The following is a 27,963-nucleotide window of genomic DNA, read 5'->3' as shown; positions in this document are numbered from 1 at the left end:
CCTGAAAACACCCGTCAAGGCCCCTACCTCAGTGATGGGCGACTTGGGGTTCACATTCCTGGCGGCTGCAATCTCCTGGAGCTGGTTGACCAGTTCTGTGATGGACAGCCGCTCCTCGGGGTTGACCTTCAGCGTAGCGCCTAGGGCAGAGGCAGGTGAGCTCAGGTCACGGTCTGGGGTCAGCAGTGCCCACCCTCCCCGAGATCACAGACCCGAGGCCCCTCATTCCACTTACAGCACTGATTTCGCTTACAAGCGAGAGAGGGAAAGATGACAAGAGAGCCACAGGGAAAACGGCACAAAGTTACCAGAACCGGCCACTCAAAGCACCGAGAATTCACAAGGGGGCTGAGCGCTAGGAAAAGCCCTGAGCAGAGCGGCCACCACACAGCCATGAGGGGCAGGGGACAGCCGGGGCCCCGGATGTGACACAGGTCCCCGCACGCGGGACTTACGGATGAGGTCATGGAACACAGAGTACTGGGTGTCATCAGGAGGGATTGAGAACTTCCCGTTGACTATTCTAAGCTTTGCTCCGTCTTCAAACGGGTGCTGCCTGAAGCACAGCAGGTACAAGATGCAGCCCAGGGCCTGCAGGGGACAGGGGGCGTGGTGGGGGTGGGGGCGAGGAGGGGGTGTGGGGGAGGGGGCTGAGGAGGTGGGGGAGGGGGCTGGAGGGGGGCTGAGAGGGTGGGGGAGGGGGCTGAGGAGGGAGGGGGCTGAGGGGGGAGGGGGCAGGGTTGAGGGGGGAGGGGGTTGAGAGGGTGGGGGAGGGGGCGGGGCCCATCCAGCCAAAGGTCGAGGAGCTGGAGCCACACCCTGGTCTGAGTTCCAGGCACACCCAGCCCACTCTCTGCCCTCATCAGGCACAAACTATGGAGATCAGAGGAAGAACAAACAACAACCATCTTATTTTCTCAGCAAGAGATTCTTTCAAAGGGAAAAGTTCCCACATTCAGGCACTCGGGACCCAACAGGGCAGCTCGAGAGACCACTAGGGCAGAAACGCAGGGAGCAGGCCTGCGGGTCCTGGGGGTCTGCTGCTGCCTGCTAGCCCCGTGGCCTCCGATGCGGGCACACTCGTGGCCCAGACTGAGCAGGGCACTCGGGGCCCGGGGGAGGCCACGCCCTCGGCACCCAACGTCAGTCCCCCCATCAACCGCCGTGTGTGCGTACGAGTGTCCCCCACCCGACCGTGCTGAGGAGCACCTACTGGGGTGGAAAGGAGATGCGCGGTGAGTTTGACACCACAGGCTGCCACCATCCCAAGAAAAGGCTCCAGCGTGCAAATCCTACCGGTTCACACGTTTTAGACGGGGTGGAGGCCGTCACACCCACGGCGGGGTCAGCACTGGAGGCGGCCTGGGAGGTCTGGGGCTGTCCCTGCTCGGAGAGGCCAGGGAAGGGGCAGGGTGCCTCCACACCGGCGGGCGCGGCCCCGGGCCGCTCAGAGCTGCGCTCCCCAAGTTCCGCACCCTGATGCGGGACGAAGCGGTCAGCGGACCCCAGGAGGAGTGCTACGCCAGGCAGGAATGGCCACAGGGTTTCAGAAAGGTGAAGGGAGCGGGGTCGCCTAGGCGTTGGGGCCCGGCCCTCACTCTGGCCATGGCCAGACCGGCAAAAAGACCCAAGGCTGGGACTGGTCAGGCTGCACGAAGCCCCGGCTTCTCTGAAGGGGCTCTGAGCAGGGGGAGCTCAGGCCCAGGCCTGCAGGCGGCAGACAGGTCCGGGCATAAGGTGCCACCCCGGGACCCTGCAGCACGCGGACACTCCACCCAACTTACGCTTGGTTCCGCTCCACTAAGGGCAATCACGGTGGTTCTTGTGACAAGGAAAGGAGAAGAAAAAGAAGAAGGGTGGCCAGAGGGACGGGGAGCGGAGTGGGCAGGCCAGAACCCCCGCCCAGAGGCACGGCTGCCCAGAGGCACACAGCCGTGCCGCCTCACCCAAATGTCTTGCTTTTCGCCGATGGGGAAGTTCGAGTACAAGTCCACGATCTCTGGCGTCCTATACATGGGTGTGGTGTTCCTGGTGATCTGAAGGACAGACACAGACGTCTCAAAGGAAAGGCCACTCGTGAGCACCACTCGTCCTGCGTCGATGTCGTGCTACTTCCCCAAATACCCCGCAGGACGTCTGTGAACGACGCTCACTCACACCCCGTTGTGTCCCACACAGACGGCAGGCTGTTCAACTCCCTCCTCACCCCCACTGCCACCCGTCTCCCGAGCGCCTCTGGTGCTCCTGACGCAGCCACGCACGCCAAGCATTCACTGCGGGCACCCTAGCTCGTGTGGGTGTGAGGAGAAGCAGGTGTCACCCACAGGAAGTGTGTCCAGAGCCGGGAGCTGGGTCGCTCGTGTCTCTGAGAGGAAGTGCTATTCTGAAAGAAGCCTCCTGACGGGATCTTGTGGACAAAGAACCTTCTCCAACGGGAGAGAGAACTAAACCAAATTCAGCTGGTCGGTTCAGGTTTTCACACGCAAGATCCTGGGACCCACGCATACAGGGCAGGACACGGGACCGAGGACAGGCTGGCAGCACAGCCCGGGGGGAGAGCCACAGCCCACGGCGTGCGTCGCCGCACACGGCACACATGAACACCAGCCACGGGGCTACAGATTCCGCTGCCACGACCTCAGCCGGACAAGGAAACACAACCACGTGGCAAGTGTGACGGGCTGTTCTCCACCTGAAGGTGCTACTCCACGGCAACCCTCTGAAGAGGCCACGGGAGGGGTGCAGGTGAGGCCCGGGGTCAGGGCGCGTAAGTCCTCGGGCGGACGCACCCGGCATGCCGCGAGGGAGGTGAAGCCGGGGGCACCACGCAGCCCAGACGTGGGGCGACAGGGACACCCACGCGGGACAAGTCGCCAAGCCGCACACTTGGGGTTCTGCGCCGCGGTGCCCGTCCGGCAAGCTCCCGTGGAAAGCCCTATTCTACGCCGGATTTGTTCACAGACCGGCCGCTGCGATCCAGGCTCACACCCTGAGGAGACACGAGAACCCACGTGCGGGCCGCTCGGCATGCTGCCGCCTGTAAGCGTGCAGACGACAGGACACTGGACACGGCCTGATCGTGAGCACGCGGCACTGGCCAAAGAGACCCAGGTGCAGAGGGACCCATGCTCCTGACCCAGCACAGCCCACAAAGCATGAAAAGCAAACAGAAGCCAGGAGAGCGTGTGCAGCGTGAGGGGCGGGAGCTGGGAGACGCGCGTCCGCGGGCCTATCCCTTCAGAAGAGACACGGCACCGCTTGCAGCTCAATTCTCCCGGAAACCAGCAACCGCTCAAAAAGTCAAGTCAAGTCATTAAAAAGTAAGATGCAATCAAACGAGTAACTAAACCCCTTGGAAGGAGAGAGCGCAGATGCGAGGACTCGTCAACACAGCATCTGAGAGCACGTGCCTGGTCTGTGCTGTAGATCGGGGGAGGGGGACACCCGAGGGCCACAGATCCACCCTGACTTCCTTCTGGGACATTCACGCTCTCTGGTGACACCAGAACTCGCGGACGTGCGCTGGAGTGGAGCGCAGGTGCACGTGGTGACGCTACTGGGCCCCTCGCTGGGAGAGGGGGACACACAGATGTGGGGTGGGGGGGCAAGAAGCCCACCGGACACACCAGAGTGGAGGCACTGGCACAGACGTGCGACTTGCCACAGGACATGCGTGGAGGTGTGCCCACACAGGCACGCACGCCCCGAGTGGTCTCCGGTGCCTCCCCCGACCCCCGACCCTGAGCCGGCGGCTCTCCTCCAAGGCGGGCACGCACACGGCAGGGTCGGCAGGGCAGGCACCTGCTCAGCCCAGAACGCCCTCCTGCCCCGGCAAGTGGGCAGGGCTCTCAAGGGATGGCAGCCCGACAAAGAACATAGGGTCAAGTGGGAAGCGAATCTGGGGCATTTGAGGACACACCACGAACCCTGAAAAAGACGGCACCCACGAGTTCTCATAAAGAATAATCACAGGAGGTGCGGGGGGGCTCCTGCCTGGGTGGTGGGGCACACATGCCACCAGGGCACACAGCAGAGGCGGGAGGAGGTACAGGACAGGAAGCCAGAGCGAGCAGCTCGCCCCCCATGCCCCCGCCCGGGAGACGGAGGCAACCAAGCAACCATCACCCAAAAACAGGTGTGCGTGAGACACGGTGGGTGTTCGCACACCTCCAAGGACCCACTGAGACCAGTGATGGAGACAGGACTCAGAGCCCATGAGGCAGTTACAAAACCACCCACCACACGGGACCGAGGGGCCCCCTCCCACGCTGCTATGCTGTTCCGTTCTGCCAGCCGAGCAACTGAAGGAGAGCGTTAAACGTGTTCTTTTTGCCGGGAATGACTTCCTTAGGAACGCTCTCACGCACAAGCAGGAATGCGCTGGGTTGGGGTGATCCGACATGCGTCCGATTCAGTAATGGAGCACAGTCAGTTCTAGGAACAGCCAGCAGGTCAGGAGCACCTGTGCTTTGACCCATGACACCCGGTCCAGGGACGGACTCCGTCCAGACAAGAGGTGCCCCGCTGGCCCACATCCCGTCCCCGACTCCTTCACGGCAGGCTTCCTCGGTGTCCCCGGCAGAGCACGGATGCAGCACCTCCCCTCCCCCGTCATTCTGCGTGGCTTCCTGTCTCCTGTGTTTGGCTTGTGTGGTTTCTGTGAGCTGCTTATCTAAGTACGAGCCCCTAGGGGAACGGCTCGGGGTGTCCAGCGGAGGGCGCACCAAAGAGCGCCCCAGGCCCCTCCCCCAGGCTGCACAGTCACATGTGCACGGGCTCCGTCCTGCTCTGTGCTGCCTGCTACCCACACGTGCTCAGGACAAACCTACCAATCTCCTGTGGGGTCTCCTGTGGGACCCGTGAGGGAGAGTTTTCAGTGATTTTTTATTTTTTTTTTTAATAACCACATTTGGGACAGTGAGAAAGTTCTGTGGATGGACGGTGGGGATGGCTGACCGATGACGAATGTAGTTAATGCCACTGGAACGTGCACTTAAAAATGGTTAAATTAAATAAGATGGTGAATTTTATGTTGCGTGTTTTTTATCACAATACAAAAAAAAAACCGCAATTAACAAAGGCCGTAAGAAGGTCTGGGATGAAGTGAGGGACGGAGACATGAGGTAAGCCTCAAATTCGGCGTCTCCCGGCCCACACACGAGCCCGGGAGGCGAACGCCGGGATGTGGGACGGGCAGGCTGCGCGGCCGCGGCCAGAGCATCGGCGACTGCGGAGACCCAGGCCGAGCAGACCACCAAGGGCACCACGTGCCACACGACTCACCTCCTCTTCCACCAGGGCCCGCCTCTGGGCGCTCCAGCTGTAGTCCGGGTAATGCGAGATGGTCGTAGCACTGCCAAAGTCACACAGCTTGATGGTCCCCTGGTTACTGAGCAACAAGTTCTCCACCTGCAGAATCCCAGAGGGCGGTCAGGGGCTCGGGTGCCGAGACCCAGGCCTGGGGGCGCCTTCCTCCCGCAAAGGGGAAGAAACAGCATTTTAACCTCTCTCTGATCGAAGTCAGCACGTGTACCTTTGAAAACGGGGAACTCAGAAAAATAAAGTCACGACCAACCATAAATCAAAGACAACTCTAATCGATCACGTAAGGTATACAAACACACAAAAAACCTTTATAAAAGTCAGTTAGGGGCGCCTGGGGGGGCTCAGTCGGCTGAGTGTGCAACTCTTCATCTTGGCTCAGGTCTTGATCTCACGGTTCATGGTATCGAGCCCCGACAAGTCAGGCTCTGTGCTGATGGCATGAGGCCTGCTTTGGATTCTCTCTCTCTCTGCCCCTCCTGGCTTGTACATGCATGCTCTCTCAAAATAAAGAAACTACAAAAAAAAAAAAGAGGTGCCTGGGTGGTTTAGTTGGTTAAGCATCTGACTTTGGCTCAGCATGATCTCATAGTCTGTGAGTTCGAGCCCCACATCAGCTCTCCGCTTGTCGGCACAGAGCCCACTTCAGATCCTCCGTCCCCTACCTCTCTCTGCCCCTCTGCCACTTGCACACATTCTCAAGAAAAAAATTTAAATAAATTTAAAAAATAAGTCAGTTAATTGGGTGCCTGGGTGACTCAGTCAGTTGAGCCTCCGACTTCAGCTCAGGTCATGATCTCGTGGTTCGTAAGTTCGAGCCCTATGTCGGGCTCTGTGCTGACAGCTCAGAGCCTGGAGCCTGTGTCAGACTCTGTGTCTCCCTCTCTGTCTGCCCCTTCTGTTCATGCTGTTTCTCTCAAAAATAAATAAACACTAAAAAACATTTTAAAGATAATGAATCAGTTAAAAAATGAAAAAACTTAACATACCACTTCAAAATTACCAAATACATCAAGAACCTAGGAAAAAATCGAACAAAAGACACACAAAACACTTCCTATTCAGAAAACTCTAATTTTAAAGATTTCTTTTCTTATTTTAGAGAGAGAACCTGTGTGTATACACGAGAGTGGCAGGGGAGGGGGCCGAGGGAGGGGAAGGGCGGGGAGAGAGAGAAGAATCTTAGCAGGCTCCAAGATCAGCCCACAGCCCAGCGCGGGGCTCGATCCCACAACCCTGGGATCACGACCTGGGCAGAAATCGAGAGTCAGACACTTGACTGACTGAGCCACCCAGACACCCCTGGAAAACTATAAAAATTTAGACAAACTCTTAAAATCCAAACAGACAAGGGATCAGACCACACTCCTGACATGAAAGGCACGGGTGTGCGCAGCCACTCTAGAGCAGGCTCCCCAGCCGTGGTCCAGCCCCGCCTACCTCGACACAGCCCGCAAACTAAGAAAGGCTCTTACATATTTAAACGGTTGGTGGAAGAATCAAAAAAGACTGACATCTCCTAACACGGGTCCAGAAGCAGCTTTAGGGGCGTGGCCGCGCCTGGCTGTCCGTAGGGCTGCCTGCGCTGTTCAGGAAGGTTGGTATGCAAAGCTGAAATGTTTAAAGTCGGGCCTTTTATAGGAAGTCTGTCAACTCACGCTCTGGGGGTGAGGTGGGGCGGGGGTGGGGAACAGTCAAGGCAACTCACCAAATTCCAGAAAGTTTTTTGGGAGGAACCTAATTCAAAAAGTCATGTGGAGACGCAAAGAGCCAAAAAGAGCCACACGATCCCTAAGAAGTCAGGCCTTACTGTTAAGCTCTGTTAAAGAAGGCAAAGGAGCACAGGGTCCAGGACCAACCAACAGCCCCACAGGACACCCAGTGAGTGCCACGCCCGTGGCAAGGCGGCACTGAGGGAACAGGACGGCCATCCAGGCAAGGTGTTGGGAGAGCCAGGGGGCCACCCATGATGCACCAAGGAAGACCCGCCCCTACGGGCAAAGGTGGACACCAGGTCCCCCGGACAGCATGCCTGGCAAGGCGCCTCGGCAAGACACGGAAGCTCCACTGAAACCAGAGCATCCCATCGGAGACGCTGTGCAGAGGGTGATGGTGCGAGCCACAGCGTGACCAGCGCGGGCTCTGATGAGCCAAAGCGAAAGGGACCCTCCCACAGGCGCCCCCACGGAGAACGTCCAAAGTACAACACGCTTGAAAAGATGCTCAACTTCGTTAGCAGAAGGAAAATCCAACTAGGACCACTTAAGCCACATCCACATGACCTGGGTCACGTAGCGAAGTGCGGGCACAGGGGCCGCCACGCGCTGCTAGTGAGGACTTCCAACAGAGGTGCGAGCGTCCACGGGCCAAAGCACAGACAAGGGCATCGGGGTTCAGAGCAGCTCAGGAAGCGGACATCAACCAAGTGCACAAGCACGAGCACACGCGTCCCCACACGAGACGGATGGACCTGCAAGCCATAATGCGAGCAAACAGCCCGACACCGGCTACACTCCACAGCCCGCAGGCTCGGAAGGAGCCATGCACAGGAGCAGAACAAGAAGGACACGCGTCCCCATGGTCTCTGCCATCCCCCGTGTCCCGCCTGCCCCTCCGCAGGGCGCCACATGGTGAGGTCCATGCACCGGCCACAGGGACACCTGCAGGGGGTCCCAGCACTGGGCGAACAGAGGGCGCTGAGAAGACAAGGGACGTCCAACCCGGGTCAAGCTCACAAGCGCTGATCCTTTACTGATTCTACCCTTCTAAAATTTTTTTTTTTTTCAACGTTTATTTATTTTTGGGACAGAGAGAGACAGAGCATGAGCAGGGGAGGGGCAGAGAGAGAGGGAGACACAGAATCGGAAACAGGCTCCAGGCCCCGAGCCATCAGCCCAGAGCCCGACGCGGGGCTCGAACTCACGGACCGCAAGATCGTGACTTGGCTGAAGTCGGACGCTTAACCGACTGCGCCACCCAGGCGCCCCTGATTCTACCCTTCTAGATATCCCTTCCCTTAAAAAAACTACGGACACACAAGCACCCGCATTAACACACAAAGCATGGGTCTTGACGCCCCGAAACAATCCACCAGCCCCCAGTCAGCTGAGGAAGGCCCATGCAGACAGCAGGGAAGGGCCGGCTGGTGTGCAGGGCAGCCGCGGCCCAGGCCCCTCCAGACACACCCCTGCAGCCCTGTGAGCGGGGTCCAGGGCGGTGGCCCCCACCTCACAGACCTTCTGTAACGGGGGCGCACGTGCCGACCACTCGGGCTGAGGGACAAAAGGAAAAGGTCAGGCTCGCCCAAGGTCAAATCTAAACAGAGACATCACTGCACAGACAGGGCGCCAGGGCCTCCCTGGGCACACGGCCCTGAGGAGGAGAGGGCGCTGTCCCAGACCAGCCGGGTCGGAGGCACGCTTTCCTCATACCTGAAAGCTGGCCACAGACCAGACAAGAGAGAACGCTAAGGGACTGTAAGGTTCTCCGGCAAAAACAACCTGTGCCAGCAAGTAGGACACAGCGGGGGCCACCGCTCCCCCAAGAAGCGGTCGGAGTCAGGGTGTGAGCTTCGTGGACGTCAGGCAAATCTCACAAAGTCTTGAGTTGCCCAAAGACACAACAGGGGAAATAGAAACTAGGCCATTAAGCAGGAGAAGGTATTCGCAGCACAGACAACATGAAAAAGGCCGCCGTAAGAACAGAGGGAGGAGCTCCCGCTAACCAATAACCTGATGGACAAGAAAACAGGAAAAAAAGCAAAAAGCAAGTTAACTGAAGAATAAGGCACTGACTGCAAACACAGCAAAAACCGTCTATCTCACGAATCACCAGGAAAAGGGAGAATCGGGACCGCGGTGCCCCTCGTCCCCAGCAGGCGGGCGGCTGCGAGTACGGCAGCCCCACGGTGCCTGGCCAAGGCGCGTCCGCACTCCTCGTGGTCCCTCGGCGGCACTGGTTGCCGCGGGACAGCGAGCCCTGTGGTGTCACGCCTGGGGACGGATGACCACAGGGCGAGGGCACGGACGACCCCGAGGGGCGGCAGCCTCCTCCCGGCTCCTGGGGGCGGATGGAAGGGAGCCTCAGCCGAGAGCATCCCCAGGCCGGCCGAAGGGCCGGCAGGGGGCATGATGGCCAAGCAGGTGGCATGAAGCCACAGGACCAGGCCACAGGAGGCCACAAAGCCAAATGACACAGAGAGAGGGCTCGGCGCTGCTTCAGGGGAGAAACTTCCAGAAACCCAGTTTGGCGTTAAGAAGCTCCTCCTTCTCTGGAAAAGCCATCGCACACTTCACTGCTGGCAAGCTGGCCATCCTGACCGGGGGCAGCGGGGCAGGCCCGCGAGACGGACCGGAGGCGGTACCTTGAGGTCTCTGTGGATGATGGGTGGCTTTTGTCTGTGCATGTGCTGCACGGCTCTGCACGTCTGATAGAATATCTTCAGAACAGTATCGCACGAGAGCGGACCTCTAGATTCAATTTTCTTTAAAAATTCCACCAGCTGCCCTAAAAGAGACAATTAAATTCACATCACCATGGAGCCAGAAACGCTACACCCACCCCGGGCGGCCCCCCGGAGCCCACCGCGGCACTCGCGGCGCGAGCGTCCGCCGCTCGGGCCCGGACACCCGGGAAACCCCGCGGAGGGACGTGAGGTTCAGGGACCGCCACCGGGATGCAACGAACTTACAGAGCCTCCGTGGGAACACCGCCGGCCGCGGCCACGTGGAACAACGGCCAGCGGTGCGCGCGGTACAAGGCAGCCCCCAAATTCACCACGGACCGCGTACCCCGCGTAGCCGGGCGCCGAGCGGCAGCTACAAGAGGAACGGCCCCAAACGTGTACGCGGAGCTCTCTCAACCACATCTAGCGAAGCGGCCACCCCGCTTCCTCAGGCAACAGGTCACCTGTCTGTGAGCACCACGTCCCAGTAAACGCACAGACTGCGTGTGGACGTGGGGGAGGGGGGGAGAAGGAGGCCACAGGCAGGCACGAGGTACTGGGCCGCACCCCAGTCCCGGACAGAGCCCTCCCTGGGCCGTTCCTCCCCGTCTCTGTAGCCCAGACACCTGCAGTCCTTGGACCCGGCACAGTGAAGCCGGGAAACTCCGGTGCGGGGCCAGCCGGCTCCGTCGCACGCGGGGTGAGAGCTTTCTCCGTGAGCACAGGCCATCTCCTCCCCGTCCCGCACGGAGCACCCACGTTCATGCCTCTGGCGCCTGCCTCCACAAGCTGCCCACACACCACATGCCTCGTACCCTACCCCTCCAACCCCATTCCCACCTGTGGCCCCCTCCCTGGAGCCTCTTCCGGAAGCCCACCCTCTCCTGGGCCCTGCACTGCTCCCTCCCTGCTCCAGGCCCCAGGCTGTCTCTCAGCCTTGTAGCTCCTTCAGTTTGCCGGCACACTGTTGAAGCAGAAGCAAGGTGGTTACCACCCCTACAGGCCTTATCTCTTGTGACATCCCCACACAGACTCCCCTCCAGCCACATGCCTCCTTTCTGTCCTACCCCAGGACCTTCGCACATGCTGCACCCTCAGCTGGGACGGTTTTCCTGTCTCACCTCCTTCAGCTCCCGGTCTGCGCCATCACACCCTTTCCCCGGCCTCTTTCCTCAGTTTCGCACGGGACTACCCAACCATCACTGAGGACTTTGGTTAGGGTCTATTTGCTTTATCTGCTTGAGTCACTGAACCCCCGTGCCTGCATACAGTAGTGCCAACAGACACGATTCTCAACATGAACTAGATTCTAACTGCTCTGAACAGGCATAGCGCCTGGGGAGAAGTGTGGACTTCGTACACTCCCAAGGGGTTTGGATTCTTTTCATAACTGCACCACCTTTGCAACTTTCAGAACAGGGAATCACGGCTCAGGACCCGCACGTTCTTGCCCACTGACCCATCTGCCGTGGAGCCTCCACTCTGGTGATCCAGCCACGATTCCCCACACACGTCGGACCCTGCCCCGCTGGGGCCACCTCTGCTGTGGCTCTGCAAGGATCTGCCCTCTTTCCAGACCTGCACACCAGCCCGCCTGGCCCTCACTCCACCAGACCACCCCAGCATTCCCCTCTCCCCCCGCCACACCTGTCTCCCAGCCTTGCACCCGCACCCTCAGGAGGGATGGGGTGCCCTCCCTGTGATGCAGACAGGGCAGGCAGGGCACGGGCCCCACGAGGCATCGCAGAGGGTCCAAAGCAAGGGTGACACGTTGACCACCAAGCCGCCTGGAGTTATGGGAATGAGCCAGCCTGTGGCGGTGGGGACGGGGGGCGGGGGGGAGGGTGTCACGACGTCAGTTCACAGTTCACTGGCCTCTGGGACCAGCAAGAATTTAAAGGAAACTTTTTAAAAGTAACAATCCCCAATGTGGCAGGACAGCTGGAGAGGACACAGTGGAGGACGAGCGTGGGGAGCGAGGACCAGTGATGGGTGGGGGCTCGGTGAGCACGCATCCAGGCCCTCCTTCAGTGGGGCTGGCACCCACACCCCTCCCTGAGATCCCCTCCGCCCTCCGCCCCCACCCTGCAAGCACCCCCAGCCTCTCACACTGCTCCCAGGCTGGCGGCCCATGCAGCACCACACCGAGGGCTGCACTCTGTGGGTTTGCCCCATCTTGGAACCACGCTGCCACCACCAGGCCCCACACCTGCTACCTCTCATGGGAGGGACACTGGCGCTGGTGAACCCACAGCCTTCTAAAACCCAGAATGAAAGTGACCCAGAAGCACTGAGCGCCCTGAAGATGAACAGAGGACTCGGTAAGCGAACCAGACGTGCCAGCTGTGGAACGCAGGACGAGGCACGGCCAGCATCAGCAGCGGGGCCCCCGGGGCAGAGGGAAGCTGCGCGCAGCCTCACGCGTACTGACTGGGGGTTCCACGTGGCACCCCCTACTCCACAACCCCGACCACAGGATCGCCGAGCTCGCAGCAGCTCCGTGCACCAACATCTGCGGTCAAGAAACGGTATGCATCACAAAGGGGGTGCTGGTTGGGGACGTTGCGGGATGGACCCAGGAGGCCCTGCAGAGCCTTCAGGAGAGAACAAGTAGGTGTTTGGGCGCGAGAAGATGCCCGATGCAGGAAGCTTTTCTCAGAAAAGAGAAGTACGTGTCGCAAACCCCCATTTTTAGGAAAACCTCACTCCCCTACGCTTGAACAGGGACGTCCTGCCCCCGGATGGTTCCTCACCCTGGCTCCTGGCCACTGCTGGCCGTGCACACCGCGCTCAACGCCTCTACCCTCACGCCAGCTACAGCGCCCGCCTTCTCCTCTTGCATCTCCACTCCTCCCCGCGCCGGTGCTCACAGCCCCCGCCGTTCCCTTCTGTGAGTGCTCCTCTCGGCGCTCCTCTCGTGGGCACGGCGCTCGGCTGGGCCGCTTGCTCCCCTTGGCCTGTGGCCACGGGGCTGAGGCCTCTTGTCTCCCAGCAAGCACTAGCGGTGACTAACAGGCAAGCGCACCCTGCTTACGACAGCCGATGGCTCCCGCCTCTGGCTCCAGACAGTCCTGGCCAGGCGTTCGCACCCACCCGGCCCCACAAGTCCCGCCTCCACTCTTCTCGGACAACTTGTGCTGTCTGGCGTCGCACATCAAGACCGTGAGCTCCAGCGGGCAGGCACTCGCCGGGCTCACTGCCGCCTCACCCACAGAGCAGACGCTCCGCGAGGGCGTGAGCCCTGACCCTCCCCGGGGCAGAGAGACTGCGCCCTGCCTGGGGGATCAGGCACGCCCCTCGCCCGCGCTCCCTTGGCACCATCCGCACACACTCACACGGCCGCTCTGCCCCTACAGCTCTCTGGAAGGCGCCTGGGTCCCTCCTACTCCTGTGACGGAACTCAGGAGTCTAAGAACACGGGGAGTGCTTGACCTAGCAGGTCACGTGCCCTCAAAGGCCACGGCCGCAACCCCTCCCTGTCCGTTACACCTGACCGCTCAACCATGTGACGATACTGTGGTCCAGACTCCAAGGAAACGTTACCTTTGCAGAGCTCGGTGAGCAGCAGGAACTCGGCCTGCCCCGTGTCCGACTCCTCCTTCCCTATGGATGCTGCAGAACAAAACTGGACAATATTGGGGTGGCCAGAAAGTTTTTTCTGCAGGTGTCTTGTTAAAGGAGAATGCGTAAGTCTGCACGTTTAAAAACAAATATACATGTGACATTAAGACACTAAAGTCAAAGTGTGGAATGAAATTACCTTACAGTCCCAGCACATCGGAGCAGAAAGACGGAGGGCAGTGGGGGGGGGGGGGGTGGCGAGAAAGGCAGGCGGCAGGGAGGAGGGAACGGAGAGGGAAGGTGGGGGTGAAAACCGCCACCACGCTGGCCACACGCACCTGACCACGGGCCAGGCAGGACAGCAGACAGAGGGCACGTGCGGGTGCGGGAGGCCACGGGTGTGAATGAGCCCGCCAAACCTCTGCAAGGCGAGAGCCCGCAGGCTCACGGTACACAGAGCTTCGAGAGAGAAAAGAGAACACATTCTGACAGCAGAGGGCAAGAGCCCAGCTGAGGGAGAACATGTGCCAGAGCTGAGAGCCCGCAAGAGAAGCGCCACAGACCCACGAGCCGTGCACAGAAACCTGCCAGCCTGACTGCCGGGGGCAGGGTGAGGGACAGAGGGGCTGCTGACCAGGAGGGACACGGAGGCCCACTAGAACCAGGCCCAGCAAGGGTCCTGGCAAGAGCCGGAGCAGCGGGGCACGCCACGCTCACTAAGGGGAAGACGGAAGGGCGGAGAGCAGGAAACAAATCCTGCGTGAGCACGGAGACCTCCCGGGCCGCAAAGCTACTGAACCTCTGACTGTTACCCTGGGAGCGAAGGAGGAGGAAGGAAACCTTCTCCTACCAATACTCTACAGGCAGGTCCAGTGAAGGCGGAAGGCCAATTTTAGCGTGTCCGAAAGAGCAAGAGAGCGGCCCGGCGGCGGCGGGCGGCCACAACTCGACGCAGGCCTCCCCACGTGACCGCACGTGCTCTCGTCCCGGGAAAAGGATACCATGAAACAAACTTCCTGAATGATGGCTCTGTTCTTTTCCTCTTCGTTAGACAATAACCTCTGTATCGGGAAATAAACACAAAGATTAAGGAGTGTTTATCTTTCTATTCTACACCCAGGAGAATAAATGCAACGCATCTAAAAGCTTAACCTGCTTACCTGTATTTTAACATCTGGCCTGTGTAAAAATTTGACAGAAGGTTAAGACCCTTGAAAATGGTCTTTTATGACCCAAGGACACAAGAAAAATGAAAAATAGGAGGCTTTCTCCAAAGAGGCTACGGCAAAGTTAGAAAATCAAGGAAAATGGGAGAAGACGCCGGCAGAGAAGTGGGCCTCTGTTCCGAACCTGCAAAGTCAGGCAGCCCCTCAGCAGTAGCCCTGGCACCGGCACCTGCACGGCCCCAGCAGGCCCCCGCCCCCCAAGCTGTGGACACAGAGTTCACAGCAGTGACTTTCAACCCCCTGCTATCTGTGGAACCCTCCTTCTGGCAGTCGGCACTGAGGTCGCCCCTCGCCACAAAGTCGGAAGCCACAGCTTAAAGTGTTCTGCAGCTGCCGATGGCCTCACCCTCAGAGGGAAAAAACAGGACAGACTATTTAAAAAAAAAAAAAGCAAACTAAATACTAGGGACGAATCTCCGGAAACTTAGAGATCTACTTAAAATGGCCCAAACCCCACACAAATGCCGCCCTCGTTACCTTCAAGGCGTACTCTCTGCCACTTCCCAGGTCTTGAGCCTCATACACAAATGCAAACCCTCCTGAAAATTAGAAAGACGTACAGGTCAGTTCAGTGCTCTGACTTCCCTTGACATTAAGCTTCAAAAATACGTTCACTAGGTGAAATACAAACCGGGCTTGTGGCCAGCAATTTGCTGCAGAAACGACCCTCATTTATATGACGCTGTCTTTTAAATATCCCGCTTTGGGGACAGGAAGGAAATCAACACAGGAACAGAGATCAGTGGGGGAAAGAATGGAGAAAATCAACAACACCAAAGCTTCTGAAAGCCCACATTCTCTGAAAACAAGAAAATGAAACTGATAAATTCTAGATAAACTGATCACCGAGACAGTGAGAGCAAGAAAGGAAAAATTAACACAGGAGCAACTACCCCCAGAACAGAAGGCCAGCACTGCCTTAATGCCCCAAAACGACTTTAAAGCACATCCAATATCACGTGAACACAAAAAGTCCTTTTTTTAAATGTTTATTTATTTGGGGGGTGGGGGGTAAACGAGCAGGAAGGGGCAGAGAAGGGGACAGAGAATCCAAAGTGGGCTCCGTGCTGACAGCGCAGAGCCCGACGTGGGGCTCGAACTCACAAACCAGGAGATCGTGACCTGAGCTAAAGTCAGAGGCTTAACCAACTGAGCCACCCAGACGTCCCAACAAATTTTTAATTCTGGGTAAAGTAAAATTTCAGCATATCAAACCCAACGATACATGAAGATAACACACTGCGACTGGGGCGCCTGGGTGGCGCAGTCGGTTAAGCGTCCGACTTCAGCCAGGTCACGATCTCGCGGTCCGTGAGTTTGAGCCCCGCGTCAGGCTCTGGGCTGATGGCTCGGAGCCTGGAGCCTGTTTCCGATTCTGTGTCTCCCTCTCTCTCTGCCCCTCCCCCGTTCATGCTCTGTCTCTCTCTGTCCCAAAAATAAATAAAAAGCGTTGAAAAAAAAAAAAAATTTAACACACTGCGACTAAGTAAGAGTTGATTAAACATTTGAAAATCCCTGTAGTTCTCTTGTTTTTAGGTTTCATTTGCTTAGCTTCTTCTAGCTCCCCACGGTGGAAAATTACATCATGACACTAAGAGCTGTGAGCAGACACCCTACGATGCAGCAACTGCACTACAAGGTATTTATCCAAGGGATACAGGGATGCTGTTCCGAAGGGACACTTGCACCCCAAGGTTTATAGCAGCACTACCGACGATAGCCCAAGTATAGAAAGAGCCCAAGTGTCCATCGATGGATGAACGGATAAAGAAGATGTGGTATATATGTATATATATATATATACATATACATACATATACACACACACACAATGGAGCATTACTAGGCAATCAAAAAGAATGAAATCTTGCCATTTCCAACTACGTGGATGGAACGGGAGGGTATCGTGCTAAGTGAAATTAGTCAAAGAAGGACACAAATAGCGACGTCACTCATATGAGGACTTTAAGAGACAAAACAGATGAACATAAGGGAAGGGAAGCAAAAATCACATAAAAACACAGAGGGGAACAAAACAGAAGAGACTCATAAATACGGAGAACAAACTGAGACTTGCTGGAGGGGTTGTGGGTGGGGGGATGGGCTAAATGGGGGATGGGCATTAAGGAGGGCACTTGCTGGGATGAGCACTGGGTGTTATATGTAGGGGATGAATCACTGGAATCTACTCCTGAAATCAATGTCGCACTATACGCTAACTAACTTGGATGTAAATTAAAAATTTTTTTTAATTTTTTAAATAATAAAATAAGCAAAAGACACACAGAGACATTCCGCCCATGCAGGTGCATGGTCATCCTCCAGGAAGGTGCACCTGAAGGCACAATAAGGTATCAGTACACACCTGCTCGAATGATCAAATCAGAACACAGCACAAAACATTGGCAAGGCCACGGAGACACTGGGTGACTCTTGGTGGCCACAGACTCCACACGTTGAGCCCTAGCTCCCAGTGTCACTGGATCAGCAGACAGGGCGTTCAGGGAGGCAATTAAAGAAATGAGGTCATCATAGTGGGGCCCTGACCCAGCAGGACTGGGGTCTCTCTCCACCCACGTGCACAGACAAGGTGCCGTCTGCCGGCCAAGGGGACAGGCTGCCCGGGAAACCAACGCTGCCAGTGCCATGATCTGGGACAGGAGCCTCCGGAACTGAAAACATAAATTCTTGTCGTTTATGCCTTGAAACTGTGCTGCTGTGCCATGGCGGCCTGAGCAGACTACCACACTCGTCTGCTGCTGGTCAGAAGTGTAAGAGGACACAGCCGCTCTGGAAACAGGCTGGCAGGTCTAGACAACAAGGTCTGCAGCTACCGCACAAGTCGGTCATCTGCACTCTTAGCCACTCACTCCAGAAAAATAAGAACCTGAACACAAGTGTTTACAGCATCTTTATTTCTAACAGCCAAAAACATCTGGAAACAACCCAGACGTCCTTCAGTGGGGGAACAGTTAAAGAGACGGAGCCACCCACACCACGAATACGCTTCACCAATAAAAATGAGATCATGGACACAACCACCTGGGTGGATCTCCAGACGCTAATAGCGAAAAGGGCCAATTCCGAAAGGATACACACACAATGTCAAAACTGTAGAGACAGAGACCTGATTAGCGGCTCCCAGCGTTAAGAACATAGGTTTTAAGGGGATGGAAACTTCTGTGTTTTTGACTCTACTGATGTCAAGACGCTGGTCGAGACACTGACTAGTTTTTCAAGTTGTTACCACTGAGGGAAATGGGAGAAATATGCTGGTGCCATTTCCTAAAACTACAAATAAATAAACCCACACTTTTCTCAAAATTGAAAGTTTTCATAAAAATATTACTGCTGAATAAAACATCTCAAGAAACGAAAGGGCAGGCATTGCTAAGACGCTGCTGTATGCATTCATTCTGAGTATGTTCTGGAATTGGGAGACAGGCACAGGTACCTCAACTGTCGGGGCCAGACCCTTGCCCCTCAAAGGCAGGCTGGCCAGGGACAGCAGCAACCCCATCCATGGCTTCCCTCCTCCTCCCCACATGCGTGCACGCATGTCTGTTATATAAAATGCACGACTTGCATCTGGAATAAAAAGCTCCCACAACTCCTGCCCGATGGGAAATGGACAAGACTTAGGCATTTCACACACACACACACACACACACACACACACACACACACGCACACACAGATATGTGACTGGTTAACAAGCAGGAGAAAAGTGTTCACACTATCATCAGATAAATGTAAATCCCGTGCCAAGTAGACACCAGTGCACACACCTGTGGACACACACCAGTGCGCGCAGAGCTGAGGACGGGCACGCACACCCGAGGACGGGCACGCACACCCGAGGACACGCACCAGCGCGCTGAGGACGGGCACCAGCGCGCGCACCTGATGACGGGCACGCACATCCGAGGACAAGCACCAGCGCGCACACACCCGAGGACGGGCACCAGCTTGCACAGCCGAGGACGGGCACGCACACCCGAGGACACGCACCAGCCCGCGCACACCCGAGGACGGGCACCAGCGCGCGCATCGAGAACAGACAGAAAGAACTGAAATGACGTTAAAGAACACTGGCGAGGGGCGCCTGGGTGGCGCAGTCGGTTAAGCGTCCGACTTTAGCCAGGTCACGATCTCGCGGTCCGGGAGTTCGAGCCCCATGTCGGGCTCTGGGCTGACGGCTCAGAGCCTGGAGCCTGTTTCCGGTTCTGTGTCTCCCTCTCTCTCTGCCCCTCCCCCATTCGTGCTCTGTCTCTCTCTGTCCCAAAAATAAATAAAAGTTGAAAAAAAAAAATTAAAAAAAAAAAAAAAAAAAAGAACACTGGCGAGGGTGTGGAGACGGGAGCCCGGGGCCTGCCGGCCAGAGTGCAAATCGGCGCAGCCCTGCTGGAAAGCGTTAGCCGTGTGCACGTAAAGTTCATCCTACATCCAACCCATACCCAAAGATCCCCCTCCTGGGCACTTTACCTGAGAAAACACACTGCAGGCGAGTCAACAAACCTCAGAACCACACAGCTGGCCCAGAGGGGGCGCTCGAGGTGTGACGCCACGTGCATGACACTCTGGCAGAGGGGGGACTTGGAGCCAGTGGCTGGCTGGAGGCGGGGAAGGGGGCTGGGGGCCATGAGAGGCTTCCTGGGGTCACTCAGCTGTTCTCTCTCTCTTCAGGTGGTTGGCTACACGGGTGTAAGCCTTCACCAAAGCAGTTCCATTCTGTAGATTTTTCTGTATGCCGATAATTTAAGTGGTTAGTTAAAAGAAACATAGGCATAGGACATCGATGCACCATTCCAGAAGAGGAACCCGAGTAAGCTAATAAGCACCGAAAAACGCACCAACTCGTAAATCAGAGAAAGGCAAATCCACACAAGCCCACACGGTGTTTGCCCATCACCATGAGGATGGTGTGGGGACGCTGGGGTGTGGCAGGCCTCCATGTAAGGTGGCGAACTGGCGGGGAAGACCGTGAGCACCAGGAAAAGATACGACGGCACGAGGAACAATCCGGGAGATTCACCACGTCTTGTCAGCACTGTTTCTAAGAAACACTTTCACAAAAGGAACAGAATCCTGTTACCCACGTCACATCCTCCCATCGGCACCACACATCTTCGGGGTACGTGACTACGCAGAAATGACCGTGCAGACGGCGGGAGTCCACAGAGAGGAAGAGGCGGAGCCATGGAGAGACAGACAGCAGCCTTTCCCAAGGCAACCTCCCCTCCCCCGGTGACCTTCGGGGAGGGTGACCTCCTCCCACAATAGCCCCCCCCCCCCCCGTGACCCCTCCACCATGACTTCCCCCCAAGGTGACCCCTCCCACGGTGACCGCCCCCATGATGTCCCACTCCAGCCACCTGCACCTCAACAGAAAGAAACTGGAGAAGTTACACACGCCTGCTGCTGCAGTCGCCCGAGGCACGGAGCAAAGGGCCTTGGCACTCGGCTCCCACCCTGGCTCCACAGCACCGCCCACTTCCATCTGCCTCAGACAGGTTAACTGCCCTTGCTTCCTTGACCTTGACGTCCTCCACGCCCCTCTCCCTTCAGGATGCACTCCACAGGCTGACCTGGGCCAACATGCAGGTGACCAGACACACTCGAGCAGATGCCAAGGAGGCCAGCCTCCCGGGGGCTCCCAGGCCCAAGTCCACCACTCACTGGCCAGCGGCTCTGGGAAGCTACTCCGGCCTTAGCTCAGCCACTGTCAGGCTCGCGGTCCACGTGAAGCACCAGGCACGGTGTCCACCAAATAGAGCTCCGTAAACAGCGTTACGCTGCTTACTATCATTTCACACTAGGTGTTCGTCACCATGGCTAAGGGGCTGATGACGAAGTCGCCAAGTCGCAGGTGAAGAGGGTGCGGCGAGGGGAGCTGGGAGAGGGCGACTGATCAGACGCAAAATCGGACGACACCACCCTGAATACTAGCATCAGTGCCCAAGCTCTCACGGCAAAGACCTGGCCCCTCTGTGCTCTCAGGTGTCTGGAGAGAGGGCCACTCAGCACCCCTCCCCGGGTGAGAGTAGCCGTGGTGGGCGATGGAGAAGATGACCTGGAAGAAGGCCACCAAGCCGCAGGGCTCGGGGATCAGGCACGCTTCCTACGTGAAAAGAGCGACGAGCGATAAATGAATGTGCTGTGACCACTGATCGTCTTTTAAGGTCAAGGAAAACGTCTTCTGCCGTGGACGCCTGTAGAGCGTGTCCTGCCCCAACAAGCGCTCCTCTCCCTCCGTCACGCCAACCTCAGTGGTTCCTGACACCCCCAACCAAGAGTCCTGTCACACAGCCCCATGACCGTCCCTGTGCCCTGCCGGTCCCCACACTGGCTGCAGACAAGGAGGCAGAGGAGTGGAGGGCTCACGGTGAGCGCGCACTGTGCCCTCACGGCTTCTCAAGCCAGCACCGACCCCAGAGAACACAAGGGACCCACGTTAGGTTTATCAAAGACCACTGATACCACGCGTGGCACGCAGCGTTCCAGCAAACAGATGCTGACTGAAATTTCACGTAACATCCAACCAAACACACGTGACTAGTTACGCATAAATGGCGGGGCGGCTCTGTGGCCTGGTTTCATCTTCAGAAGAGAAGCCCACACACCACCTCGTGTACCTCACTAGCAGTGCAGCCAGAGTGAAGCAGTCACGGGAGAGGTGGGCTCACCTTGCATGACAAAACCCTTGTCTTGGCTGTAGCCATCACCTCTGTTACCTCTCTTTTTTAAATTCAATTTTTAATTTTTAGAGACAGAGAGAAAGCAAAAAGAGGGTACGTGAGCAGGGGAGAGAGAGGGAGAGAGAGGGCGGGAGAGAGGGGGAAGAGGGGGGCAGGGGGGGAGGGGGAGAGAGGGGGAGGGGGAGAGAGAGGGAGGGAGGGAGGGAGAGAGGGGGGGAGGGGGGAGAGAGGGAGGGAGGGAGAGAGGGGAGGGAGACAATCTCAAGCAGGCTCCTCGCTCAGCACAGAGCCCAACACAGGGCTTGATCCCATGGCCCCTAGAGTCAAAATCAAGAGTTGGACGCTCAACCGACTGAGACACCCAGGTGCCCCGTTACCTCTTCTAACCGCAGGAAGCAAGCAAGAATGTGCAAAATCCAAAACAGGAGAACATAAAGACTGTATTCTAGAATCTGCTTGGACTCAGCATCTCTGACGCGGGTGTCATTCCCACTAACTTGTTTTGTTGTTTTTTAAATGAAAACTTAAAACCAACTTTCGAAAGGTTAGGAAGCTATCTGGCTCCAAGTTTTGTCCACAACCCATTTCATATCACAGATGCAAAAAACAATGCTTTCTTCCTAAACCATTGACAGCTAAATGTGATGTACCGTAAATTCACCTGGGGCAACACCTGACACGAACTGATATAGGGCTATTTAAAGACTTAATCCCCCACAGTGAGGATACTTATCTAAGTACAAACATCTGATTTGATTATTATTATTAAATACATTCCCAACTCCTGTAGAAATATACAGGATGTACAGGATGTCTACTATCTTCTGAACCCTAAATAATTCTAAAGTTGTCAACATCTGTACCCAAGGGATTGAGTTTGGAACTCCCCACGTTTACACAGGACAGCAAGAATTCCCGTGTTCCAAGGCTGATGTTTTACATGAAAGACTTGACACGAGTTTCTCAACATTTCAGTTCCGAAAGAGGCTTCACAACTTTAAAGGCTACACGCCAGCTGTTACATGTATAAAGAGGAAATCTACAGCTCATAATTGTACTGGTTATGTTTATCTTCCGACTTGTCTAGATAGCAAAGGGGGTGCGTTCTTTTGCACAACCACATCGGCTAGTCCCATTTCCTTATTCTGCGTCCCGGTGTTAAACAACTTAAATGGTGACAGCTTCCTGCTCCACAAGACCCACCTCCCGGCTCTGATTACCCCTCCCCCTCCCCCACCCCCACCCCCAGGGCACATTCTCTCCCCTCTCACCTCAGTTTGGCCCTCTGGACCCCTCACCACTGCCTGTCCTGTCCCAACAATCCTCCAGGGCTGTGCGGTCCTGTCATTAGAGGGTGTGTCTAATTTTAAGTTCCAGGAGGCAAAAACCACCTACTGTCCACTATGGATTTCTTAAAAAACAAGACAATTGTCTGGTATTTTCAGAATAAATGAATTGATGTGAGGGAACTCTCATTCTAACAGATACCACCCCTCAGAATGTTAATAGAGGTTCTGGCCTCACCTCTGAAGACCTTGGGTTGCTGTTTTTTTTGTTTGCTTTTTTTTTTTTTTTTACCAAATCACACCCAAAATCTGTTGCTTTTTTTACCCACGTGGAAAAACAGCGTGTGCTGATGCTACAGCCAGAACATCCCCTCAGGCCTTTAGGAATAAGGTGAACGGTCAGCCGGTGTGGTTTCCTACCTCAAACTGAGCATAAACGGAAGCAGGGGTGGCCACGTGACAAGCTGAACCTGAGGTCCGGAGAGCTACCGGACAGGTCGGCTCTCCCGCCCTGTACCACTCCCTCGCCCCGTGTTAATTCAGGGAAATGCCGTTCTGTTTCAGTACCAGCCCCAAAGACAACTGTGTTTAGCCATTAAGCATCCCAGCTAGCAAAATGTGACATACCCCTGTGGGCGCCCCCGACAAAATGTAAGGAAAATCCAGAAGAGAGAATGGGATCACATCGACGTTGGCAATAGTCTCTGTGTGAGGAAGAGAAAGGACATCAGGAAGCTGGAAACAGCAGGCAGAAACAAAGATGACTAAAGAATGGCCCGGAAATCTCTCCGTGCCTGACGAGTCCAGCCTGCAAGGTTCCATACAGCTCACAACTGCTGGCATGCCCTAGTTTACACGGACTCACGAACAGAGATCAGGGCAAAGTGAAGCTCAGGTGGCAAGAGGAGGGAGCTAGGCTGTGGGTCACAGCACCGTCTACGCCAACATCCAAGGAAGTCAGGACTGCAGCCATCCTCACCGAGCTGCACGAGCACCCACGCCCAGGACCCTGAGAATCGAGGGGAGCTGGCCCGATGTCCGGAGATCCAGTGCTGTTCCACCGCCCCCCCCCCCCCGCCCAATGGCCCCAGATGTGAAGGGAAGGGCCATGACTCGTATGGGTGGGTTCCCTTCCTTCTGCCTCCACTGTGGCCCCTCACCTGCTCACCACCCCCTCCCCGCTGCCACGGCCTTAACTCCGGCCGCAGGCCAGCCCCACACCTGCTCTGACTGCCACGCCTCCCACAAGGAAGTGCCCGGCCCTACGCCCGGCCTCACTCACCTTCGGCGGTCGCTCCGGGTCGGCCTCACCCTCTCCCCCCGCGGCGACCCTCCCCCATCCCCCGCCGCGCCGGGCGGACCCGCACCGGAATCAGCCTGACCCCGCCCCCTCCGGGCCGGCCCCGCGCCCGTCCGCCCCCACGCCGGCCCCCCCACCCGGCGCCGGGCGCCCGCGCCCCCCGGCCCGGGCCTCACCCTCGGCCAGGACCCGCCGCACCCGCAGCCGCAGTTCGCCCAGCTCCACCGTCTGCCCCACGAAGTCGGTCTGGTCGCGGCCGGCAGCACCGCCCAGAGAGCCCGGGCCCGCCAGGAAGTCCAGCGCAGACTGCAGCAGCGACATGGCTACGGCCCCGCGGCGGGCGCCGGAGCGGGGAGCTCGGGGTGCAGCTGCGTCCGGGTCCGCTCAGCAACCGCCGGCCCCGAACCGCACCATCTTCCGCCCCGACGCCGTGACGTAGGCCCGCGGGGGGCGCGTCGCGGCCCGGAAAGACGCCAGCGCCTCACTTCCGCCGCGCCGGGCGTCGGCGCGCGCGCGGAGCGCTGGTGGCAGAGCGCGCCTGCGCGGCGCCGCGGGTCTCGTGAGGGGCCCGGCGACCGTCCGGCTCGGGCGCCTCGCCGACCGGAGCGCAGACGCGCGTGACAGTGGCCGCGGCGACCGAGCGCAGGTAGTCCGGCTGCGGGCCCGGGCCCTGACGGTTCCCCACTCCCACGCGGTCGTTTCTGCGGAGGCTGCTTCTCAGGGCGCCCTGGCTTGAGTGAGCGCGGCCGCCCCCTGGGTGGCCAGTCCCGTGGGGGTGCGCGGCGCGCGCGAGGGGCTTGCGGGCCGCGGGCGGGTGTCGGGGAACGCTCGAGCGACGTTTCGTTCTGCCTCTTGGAGGTGGAAATCTCCCGCGGCGTGTCGTGAGTACGATTGCGAGCCCCGGGCACGGTCCCGGCTTGCCGTGGCGGGGAGTCCACAGTAAGTGCCTTTTTTTAAAAAAGTGAGGTGGTTGCTACCAGAAGACTGAAAAACTTAAGTTAAACACACACACACACACACACACACACACACACGCAACAGTTTGCCAGCTTCTGTAGGAAAATCCGGTCTGGCAGCCTTGGACCCAGACCCCGAGTGTCACCACTCACCCAGAGCTGCCCCCTGAGGTAAGACACCAGCGTTTGCCTGGCCCGCTTGGCTCTTTGTGTCACCTGGCTGGTTCGTGGAGGCGTTGAAGGTTGCAGCCCCCTCTGTGTTCATCGTCAGCCTGGAAGCCGCGTCTCAGTTCTCTGCGATTTCAAGTTACTAAAATTGTGTTTCCAGACCAACGGGGCTCGGGGGCTTAGTTCACACCGTGCCGGCCTGTACGTAGTGGCTTATTTTTTTTTATTTTTTTTTTTAATGTTTATTTTTGAGACAGAGACAGAGCATGAGCAGGGAAGGGGCAGAGAGAGAGAGAGAGAGACACACACAGAATGTGAAGCAGGCTCCAGGCTCTGAGCTGTCAGCACAGAGCCCGACGCAGGGCTCGAACTCACGAACTGTGAGATCACGACCTGAGCCGAAGTTGGCCGCTTAACCGACTGAGCCACCCAGGCGCCCCTGTGGTGGCTTATTTTAACGCTCCTGCGGGACCTCGGACAAGAAGGCACCACATGGTCACTCCCCACCCTGCGGCCTGTTTCTGGGCACGGGAAACATGCCCGACGGTATCGTTACTTGGCCAAGGCCGACGGGTGTTGCCGTTAGGATTCCACCCACGTCGTGGCTTTTCCACCCAGGGCGTTTGTCTGGTGGCGGATCGCGAGGGTCGGGCTCAGGAAAGCAGCCTCGCGAGGGACAGGTGCTGGGACGTCCTCCGCTCGTCGCTGGCAGTTGGCGGTCTTAAGAGCTGAAGGGAGCGGAGCCGTAGGCAGGCAGAAAGGTGTTAGAACATTCAGAGCACAGACCAGCCTGTGGGCAAGGAGCCGCCAGGGACGCGGGGAGAAGACCGCAGGCAGGAGCGTTGTGTCATGGGAGTCACGGGAAGACGTCTCCAGGGGCAAAAAGCCATTTAAAAGTCAAATCGAAAAACACAAGATTTCCACCGGGTTTAGCAACGATGAGGTGATCTTGGTGATGGTGTCAGGAATGGCTTCGGTGGACTGTTGGGGTGGAAGCTGCAGGTCACGATAGGTGCAGGAAAAAAGAAACGAGAGAGGTGAAGAGGGGTGGAGAGTGGAGGCGACTCCAGAAGTGGGGGTGGGGGGCCTTCAGATGGGAGACCCTCGAGCTGCTGGAAGCTGGCGGGAGGGAGCCAGCGGAGGAAGTTTGCTGGTGCAGAGGAAGGGGAATAATGAAGAAAGCCTCCAGAAGGTAGGAGGGGAAGGACGTCCAGAACGTAGGGCCGTAAGAAGACACTTTGCATTGTGGACACAGGTGACGGCATAGGTGATAAACGCTACGTGTTTGTCCCAAGTGAAGGGATTCTCTGATGGCTTCTGTTCTCATGAACGAGGAAGACTGAACGCCTACGGAAAAGGAGAAGGGAGGTGAGAGAGCTGAGGTTTGAGCAGCGTGGAAAAGATCCAACAGAGCTGCTGGGGTAACCCTAGGACACAAGTCACTGGAAAGCTGAGAGTTCGAGGGTTCCTTTGAATTTGGAGGCCATGAGTTGATCCTCACGTGACCTAGGATCAGGTGGAGATTTCTAGATGATGGAATTGCCCTGGAGACCACCATTTGCTCAGACTGGTTATTTCGGGAATTCTTGCGGAGCACCTTGATACACTGACACTGCACAGGCACTGTAGTAACAACAGTTAACGTGTCTCCACGCCACGCTTCCTTCCTGGGCTCTTAGGCACCTGTCGCTCCACATCTCCCCTCATACCCGTGTCTAAAACTGAATTTATGTCTTCATCTGCAAGCCTATTTCTCTGTAGATTTCACAACAAAGAATACTGTCCGAAATCAAGAGGATCATTTCATGGGGCTCCTGGGTGTCTCAGTCAGTTGAGCGTCCGACTTTGGCTTAGGTCAGGGTCTTACGGTTTGTGGGTTTGAGTCCCGCGTCGGGCTCTGTGCTGACAGCTCAGAGCCTGGAGCCTGCTTCCGATTCTGTGTCTCCCTCTCTCTCGGCCCCCTCCCCCACTCACTCTCTGTCTCTCTCTCAAAAATAAACATTAAAAAAAGAACTCTTTTGGGGCTCCTGGGTGGCTCAGTCGGTTGAGCATCCGACTTCAGCTCAGGTCATGATCTCACGGTTTGTTGAGTTTGGGCCCCTCCTCAAGCTCGCTGCTGTCAGCTTGTCAGCACAGAGCCCGCTTTGGATCCTCTGTCCCCCTCTCTCTGCCCCTTTCCTGCTTGCGCTGTCCCAGACTAAATATTAAGAAAAAAAAAAACTCTTTAAAAAAAGAGGATCGTGTCATAATGATGAACTGGTACATTCATCAAAAAGACATAATAACCCTAAACAGTTTTGCATCTAATAATAAAACTTTAAAATACATGAAGCAAAACCAGGTTTTTTTTTTTTTTTAACAAAACCCAACTGTAAATTTAAGTTGTAGATTGTAGCTGGCGATTTCAATACCCTTATCTTAATAAATGATAGAACAAGTACCAGAAAATCACCAAGAATATAGTTGAATGATACCATCAGCCAACTTGACCTAATGGACATTTGTAGAACACTTTACACAATACCAGCAAAATATACATTTTCAAGTGTATATGTGAAGAACATTTACCAAGATGGATAATATTCTGGGCTACAAAACAAGTATGTTCTGGGGCACCTGGGTGGCTCAGTCGGTTGAGCATCTGACTTCAGCTCAGGTCATGATCTCACAGTTTGTGAGTTCAAGCCTCACATCGGGCTCGCTGCTGTCAGCCTGTCAGCTCAGAGCCCACTTCAGATCCTCTGTCCCCGCCCTCCACTTGTACTCTCCTCCAAAATACTTTAAAAAAGAAATTATGTTCTATGACCATAATGAAATTAAGTTAGACATCAGTAATAGATATCTGGAAAACCTGAATATTTAGAAGCTAATAACTCATTTCTAAATTACCCATGGGTCAAAGGAGAAATCAGAAGGAAAATTAGAATTTTGAAGTGAATGAAAATAAACGTGCAGCATTTTAAAATTTGTGGAATGTGGCCAAAACGCGACTAGAAGATAGT

At 56.6% G+C, this 27,963-nt stretch overlaps 2 protein-coding genes across 8 annotated transcripts in view; one reads left to right on the top strand and one right to left on the bottom strand.

Annotated features, from left to right (window-relative positions):
* GAK (cyclin G associated kinase) overlaps nt 1–24,257 on the bottom strand; it is a 54,020-nt gene extending 29,763 nt beyond the window's left edge. For 2 of the 7 annotated variants that reach the window (XM_047094136.1, XM_047094137.1), the window contains exons 1-10: nt 24,014–24,257; nt 15,031–15,092; nt 14,329–14,388; nt 13,310–13,424; nt 9,686–9,828; nt 5,284–5,409; nt 1,947–2,036; nt 1,297–1,476; nt 456–591; nt 28–140 (exon numbers count right to left, since the gene is read on the bottom strand). In XM_047094136.1, the coding sequence (XP_046950092.1) occupies nt 28–140; nt 456–591; nt 1,297–1,476; nt 1,947–2,036; nt 5,284–5,409; nt 9,686–9,828; nt 13,310–13,424; nt 14,329–14,388; nt 15,031–15,092; nt 24,014–24,158 (1,170 nt within the window). In that variant the 5' untranslated portion in view covers nt 24,159–24,257. Of the gene's footprint in view, nt 1–27; nt 141–455; nt 592–1,213; nt 1,477–1,946; nt 2,037–5,283; nt 5,410–9,685; nt 9,829–13,309; nt 13,459–13,665; nt 13,787–14,328; nt 14,389–15,030; nt 15,093–19,038; nt 19,053–23,164; nt 23,242–24,013 lie in introns of those variants that run through there. The other 5 variants (XM_047094139.1, XM_047094141.1, XM_047094138.1 and 2 more) reach the window with 5 other exon arrangements.
* A 147-nt stretch (nt 24,258–24,404) lies between these two features.
* The window catches only part of TMEM175 (transmembrane protein 175), a 29,079-nt gene continuing 25,520 nt past the window's right edge, over nt 24,405–27,963 (top strand). The window contains exon 1 of the mRNA XM_047094231.1: nt 24,405–24,483. The gene's annotated coding sequence lies outside the window, so the exon portion shown is untranslated. The remainder of the gene's footprint in view (nt 24,484–27,963) is intronic.

The sequence above is a fragment of the Lynx rufus genome, unplaced genomic scaffold (assembly GCF_022079265.1).
Source record: "Lynx rufus isolate CCGP_SWC_20201006 ecotype Redwood Valley unplaced genomic scaffold, mLynRuf1.p SCAF_38, whole genome shotgun sequence".
Taxonomy (NCBI): domain Eukaryota; kingdom Metazoa; phylum Chordata; class Mammalia; order Carnivora; family Felidae; genus Lynx; species Lynx rufus.
The sequence above is the reverse complement of the archived record's forward strand: the minus strand, read 5'-3'. Positions and strand labels throughout refer to the sequence as shown.